Source organism: Orycteropus afer, unplaced genomic scaffold (assembly GCF_000298275.1).
Source record: "Orycteropus afer afer isolate SDZICR_OR568_19922 unplaced genomic scaffold, OryAfe1.0 scaffold00067, whole genome shotgun sequence".
NCBI lineage: Eukaryota > Metazoa > Chordata > Mammalia > Tubulidentata > Orycteropodidae > Orycteropus > Orycteropus afer.
This window is the reverse complement of record NW_006921654.1, coordinates 5,176,122-5,182,790: the sequence shown is the minus strand read 5'-3', so window position 1 is coordinate 5,182,790 and position 6,669 is coordinate 5,176,122. Positions and strand designations below refer to the sequence as shown.

The following is a 6,669-nucleotide window of genomic DNA, read 5'->3' as shown; positions in this document are numbered from 1 at the left end:
CAATGTCATGACACAAAGTATATGTGAACTGCTGTGTGGAAGATGAATTTACTCTGTAAACTTTCACCCATATCACAATAAAATTTTAAAAAAAAAAAAAAGATGGCTCTATTATTATCCTCACTTTACAAATATAGAAATTAAGGTTCAGAAAGTTTAAATGACTTGCACAAGAAACTGATCTGGAATTTTGCTCTTAGGCAGTCATCTCTAGACCCCTTGCCCTTAATCTCTAACCCATAATGTGGTCAGGATAATTTCCACAAAAGGAAAAAGATCCTCAAGTAAGCATATATATTCCCCCACATAAATATACAATTTAAAGAACAGCTTTTTCACTGGTGATGGAGGGAGGAGAGAGGACAACCCCCATTTGTGCTCAATGCCCTTAAAACAAAGCACAGAGGAAAAAGAGGGCTTTTTTGGGCCAGGTCACCGAGTTGAAAGTGGACCTATTTACTACAAAAAGGTACTTTCCCGTCTCTGGGAATTTGCTCAGGTTCTCTGGTGGCATAGTGGTTAAAGCACTGGGCTGCTAACCAAAAGGTTCAAACCTACCAGCTGCTCCTCCATGGGAAAAAGATGAGGCAGTCTGCTTCAGTAAAGATTTACAGCCTTGGAAACCCTATGGGACAGTTCTACTCTGTCCTTTAGGGCTGTTATAAGTCAGAATTGACCCGATGGCAGTGGGTTTGGTTTTTGGGTTTTTGGTTCCATCCCCCTTTCTTTCATTTGCTCAAATTTTACCAAACTGTTAAGGCCATGTCAAAACCTGCTTCCCAGATTTCAACTCTCTCCTTTTCCTGACTGTCCACAGCATTTCTTTTTGATACAAATTTTGACAACCATGTTCAATTGAGTAATCTCATATAGTTCTCTAAATATTTTCTGTGTCTATGTCTTGCCTCCTTGGAATGATTACATTTTTCTAGAGGAACCATCTACAACAGTGCTTGACACATAGTCAAGGATCCAAAAATACTTAAGTTCAATTATTGCTTCTCAAAAGCTGCCATACCCTGTGGACATGTGTTTGTTTGGTTGTTTTTAACTGTGATTTGGGTGAAAGTTTACAGAGAAAATTTGTTTTTCATTCAATAGTTCATACACATTTTGTTTCATGACACTGACTGCCATCCCCATAATGTAAACAACTCTCTTCCCATTTCGCCCTTGTGATTACCTTTTCCCTGTGTCCTTCTTTCCTATGCATCCCTGCCCTCTGAGCTATCTCCCTGTGCAAATGCTGCCCTTCTGATCTTCCATGGTTGACTGCTCTAAGAAGTATACCTACCTAGTCTAATTGTTCACCCTGCAGGCCTTCCTACTGTTTGGCTGGAAGCCACAAGAATGAGTTCAATTCCAGGCCCGAAGAATGACTAGGGGCCATGGTCTCAGGGGATTCACCAGTCTCTATCAGACCAGTAAACCTCTTCATTTTTTTTTTTATGATTTTGAGGTTTGTTTCATATTTTTCTCCCACTCTATCCAGGATCTCCTATTGTGATCCCTTTCCAATTGGTTGACACTGATAGCCGAGCACCATCAAGTTCTTCTGGTCTTAAGGCCACGTAGGCTAAGGTTGTCATGGTCCAGCAGTCCTCTGGGCAATTTATTTCCCTGTGTCTTTGATTTTCTTCATTCTTCTTTGCTCCGGATGAGGAGAGACCCATTGTTGCATCTTAGACAGCCACTCACAACCTTTTAAGACCCCAGTCGTTACTCAGCAAAGTATGACGCAGAACAATGTTTTTTTGTGGTGCCTTATGCCAATTGAGCATGATGTCCCCTGTAGGCCCAGTGACTCACTTTCTCAAGTTGTCTGGCTGCAGCTAAGAAGTTATCATAACTTTGTCCCCTATTAGCTCTATTACGTATGTGGACATTCTTACAGCACATACAAATACGTATGTAGAAATATCATCTTGCAAACTTATATATAAACCAAAAAACCAAACTCACTCCCACTGAGTCAATTCCAACCTATAGCAACCCCCATTGGGTTTACCAGATGGTAAATCTTTACAGAAGTAGATTTCTTCATCTTACTTCTGCAGAGCAGCTGATGGGTTTGAACCACGAACCTTCTTGTTAGCAGTCAAATGCCTTATGAGTCTATTCCCTTTTGCCTCCTTATACCTGACCATTTAGCCTGTCTACCTATGTATCCATCCAAAGATTCATGTTTTGTTATTACTGATAATGCATATTGTGTATGTAAAAGTGTTCACCATTGCTGTCTGTATATCCTGTGCACCTCTCCTTTCCTTAGTTTTATCGTGCTGGTCACTCACTTTGGTATATTGCCTTTCCCTTCACCTAAGTCAATACTTGTCTGTTACCTAAATAGTGGTTTTTCCTCCCTCCCTGCCCAGCCCTGGTAACCAACAAAGAAAGTTTCCTTCCATGTGTGCACATATGTTTTTCTAGAATGTACTACTTACCTTGAGAAGCTTCTCTTGCATCTCAATGGCTTTTGCTTCTCTCTGCTCTATCCAGTGAGAAAGAGTTCTCAGAGCAGCAGCTCGCGTAGGGATCTGAGGATCATAAGCTGACAAAAGAACCTCCTGGAGCTCTTCTGTGGTTATGCTTCCAGATGTCTGGCTTACAGTGGTGCTGGATTCATGTACCTCCTCAGGAGTATGCAGAACGGTATTAGACTTTAGGCTTGTCTGGTAGTTGGATTTCTCATTGTTTTGCTGTTGTTTGAGGTGGCTATTAGCTACATCAGTGGGTCTTTCACAATTGGCTTGTTGTTCTTCTTCTATTTTCCCTTCTGGATCTTTTTTGTTCAAGGTACTTTGGGCAGCCATACTGATGGCCTCGGTAGAAAAGGCTCCATGGGTAGCAATGGTGATGCGGAGATCAACAGCGAGTTCTTGGATGACAGGGTCAGGGTAGGTGTTGGAGACATTTTCCAAAAGAGGCAGTAATTGTTTCAGCACAGCAAAATCACTTGACTTCAACTACAGAATAAAATGAAAAATGTCAAATCCAAGTTAACATAACACATGTTAATATGACCAGAGCACAAGGAAACATATTCTGAGTGAAAGGGGCTGGGAACAAATCTTGTTCATGGCGTAATGTGAGTGCACAGCCTAGGTCTAGTATTCAGTAGGAGTCCCTGTGGTATGGTTAACGCACTTAGCTGCTAACCAAAAAGTTGGAGGTTCAAGTCCACCTGGAGGCATCCTGCAAGAAAGGCCTGCTGATCTACTTTCAAATAATTTGCCATTGAAAACTCAATTGAACACAGTTCTATTCTGACACATGTGTGGTTGCCATGAGTTAGAACTGATTCCACAGCACCTGGTTATCACTTAAAAAGTATTTGCTGAATAGTTATAGCTACACATTTATTGAATACTTACCACGTCCAGGCACTTTTCTAAGAGAACACACACACTCACTCACTCACTCACTCACACTTACATCCCTATAATATATTACCCACATTTCGAACAGGGGGAAACTAAAACACAGAACCACAGAACAGTTAAGTAGCATGCCCAAAGTGACACAGTTGAAAGAGTGTAAGACAAGAACTCAAGACGTCTGGCTCCAGAGCCCACACTCTCACCAAATACTTCACACTGGCTCACTTGAGTCAGTAACGCCATTCTTAACTACACGATCGAAAGTGGCTGGTCAGTATACAAGGGCATCATAGGTCCAGAAAGGATCAGAATGCTAATTGGCAGAGGGAATTTCTCCCAGGAAGTGAGAGTGAAAATTACGTAAGATTTTATTCTCTAAGGAAGCATCGTAATAATAATGCCACATGCCTTATTAAGAAAGGTGCATGTGAAGCCAATGAAGAGGCAAGAATCAGTGGTAATCCTTTTGTGTGTGAAAATACTAGAAAATCAGCCTATAAGGCTTCTTGAGGTCCTGAAATTTGAAAACCTCAGGGATCTTCAATTGTTTTTAGAATAAGGCAGAGTACGTATTCCTAAATCATTAACTTAACTGAATTAAGCAACAAACCTCATAGTTAATCAACTAACTGTTTTCTTAGAACCTATATAATCTTCTCATTTTACACTATAAATCCACAGAATTATTACTGGCCACTTTCTCTACCACTCTAGTATTAAGTAAATGAAACCTGAAGGATATGTTAGGTTTGTCCTGTAGTCTCTCACAAACTCCCCTCAGATTTCGTTGTTTACACAATTAGAAATGAATGCGAAATCAGTGTAGGGTAGAACTAGCTTCCCAACATGTTAGTTTATTTTCACGTGTAAAACAAGGAACAATGCACCATTCTGATATTATTATCTCTTAAAGGGAGAGGAGAATGTTTAGATTAAAGATACACGTTATTTAAGAAAAAAGTTAATGAAAATTCATTTTAGAATACTTTTGCTACTGTTATCATTATGGTAACCTTCATTCAATGTCTCAGTAGTATGGTAGGTAAAAACAAAAAACCAAACTCACTGCCATTGAGTAGGATCCGACTCACAGAGACCCCTTCTTGGGTTTCCAAGGCAGTATCACTACGGAAGTAGATTGCCCAATCTTCCTTCCAAAGGTTGGCAGTCAAATGCCTTAGGCACTATGCCAAGTTTTTTCTTTATGCATCTGAAATGGGAATATCTACTTTTATCTACAGTTTATGTGGCTTCTTATTCATTTCTTATAAAACAATTTCTTCTAAAATACAACAATCTTTTCTTCCGGTTTTCATACTTCTTAGTCAGTGTGGAACTCATATTATTCAACTGGACAACTTCTCTATGAGCAAGCGGGTGGATTCTTAATCAAATAGTTTATAAGGCAATTAAAGATACACATTCTTTCAGTTTCATAAGCCTACAGACTTACAGTTTTCCCACTGTGAGAATAATCAGGAAAGTCTAAGACTACAGCTGCCCACTATATGTTCATAAACGTTTAAAATCACTTTTGAGGTATAAAATAATATTCACTTAGTTGGCAGATGAGAAAACTAAAGCACTAAGTAGTAACCTATTTTCCAAGGGTCACTGAATACCACTACCAAAACTGAGAACTAATCATATAGCCCTCATTTCTACTCGTTCTGATGGCACTGCTTCTCAATGCAGATCTTATATCCTGATCTCAGAATTGAGTGGAAAAGTCCCAAGGCCTGAAGTAGCAGCCACAAGTGAGTGTCAGACACATTTATCTGGCTGCCTCCCTTCCAGAGTTTCTGGACTGTTACAGGGAATGAGCAGAGCCATATCAACACACATCTCAGATTCCTTTCAGGACTGTCAGAAGCAAACCAGTCAGATTGTGAGTTGTCTAAATTTTCTGAAAGTTTTCAAATTCATTTAAGAACTGGGGATTGAACTGGTGGGCAGTGGTGGTGGTAGAGTGTGCTCTCTAAGGGAAGCATATCAAAATGAGCTAACAGTGAGAGAGAGCACATATACACAGAGAAGGGCCCACACAAGACTTTAATAAGCTCCCCTACAGAGAATACAGACAGTCCTTGGGTTACAAATAAGATCTGTTCCTAAGTGTGTATTTAAGTTGAATTTGGAGGTAAGTTGGAACAAGTATGTACAGTTTTTATTTAGCCTTCCTTTAGTGCAAGAATGGATCTCTGGTGGCACAGTAGTTAAAGTATTTGGCTACTAACCAAAAGATCAGCGGTTCTAAACTACCAGCCGCTCCTCCATGGGAAAAAGATGAGACGTTCTTCTTCCGTAAAGATTTACAGCCTTGAAAACCCTATGGGACAGTTCTACTCCGTCATACAGGGTCACTAAGAGCCAGAATCGACTGTGGGTTTCATTTTTTGTTAGTGCAAGAAAAGGAGGAAAGCCTTTTCAGGATTTAAAAGCTGCATATGCAGCAAGTGAAGATTTTGTTGCCAGTAGGCATTGGTTCAATTGTTTCAAAGAGAAGGCAAATTTACTTAACACTCACTGCCCTTGAGTAGTTCCAACTCACAGCAACCCCTCCTTAGGTTTCCAGGTGGTATCTCTACAGAAGTAGATTACCCTGTCTTCTTTAACTTAACATTAAAGAGCAAGTAACCCACTGCCATCAAGTCAATTCTAACTCATAGCGACCCCCAGTGGGTTTCTGAGGTGGTAAATCTTTATGGAAGTAGATTGCCTCATCTTCCTTCTACAGAGCAGCTGGTGGGTTTGAACCTCCAACCTTCTGATTAACAGTCAAAGGCCTTAGGCATTGCACCACCGACAAATAGGGATCCTTAAGTCAGATATTTGTAACCTGGGGACTTCCTGTATATACTACTCTCACCTGCCTTACCCTGCTCCAGTGAGATTACTATTTTAGAAGAATCCAAGGGTTTCTTCAGCAACAAAACTGTGATCTAAAAATTCCTAATACTGAGAAATATTTACTATTATTCTCCATATTCTAATTTTTGTATATCAGCTACATTTCCTCAAATATTTGGCTGACTTGTTACATGCCTAGGTTATTTATTTATATAATCTTATTTATGAGTGGAATTTTTCGATTTATTCGAGGTCAGCATACAGAATGCCCTGTTTTATAATGAGCAACACATAAAGATATACATAAAATAAAGAAATGTGAATCTTTTGGAAAGTAATAAAGAATTCATCAGAATTAAGCTGTAAGAATATTCATACAGAAGGGGAGGGAATGCTGTTAGATAGATAGAGATAAATATTGATTTGGGTGAAGAGAAGG

At 39.7% G+C, this 6,669-nt stretch overlaps 1 protein-coding gene across 1 annotated transcript in view; it reads right to left on the bottom strand.

Moving 5' to 3' along the window:
• Positions 1–6,669, bottom strand: part of TANGO6 (transport and golgi organization 6 homolog) — a 251,235-nt gene that overhangs the window by 168,989 nt on the left and 75,577 nt on the right. Inside the window, exon 13 of the mRNA XM_042780884.1 lies at positions 2,445–2,966. Coding sequence (XP_042636818.1) covers positions 2,445–2,966 — 522 coding nt within the window. The remainder of the gene's footprint in view (positions 1–2,444; positions 2,967–6,669) is intronic.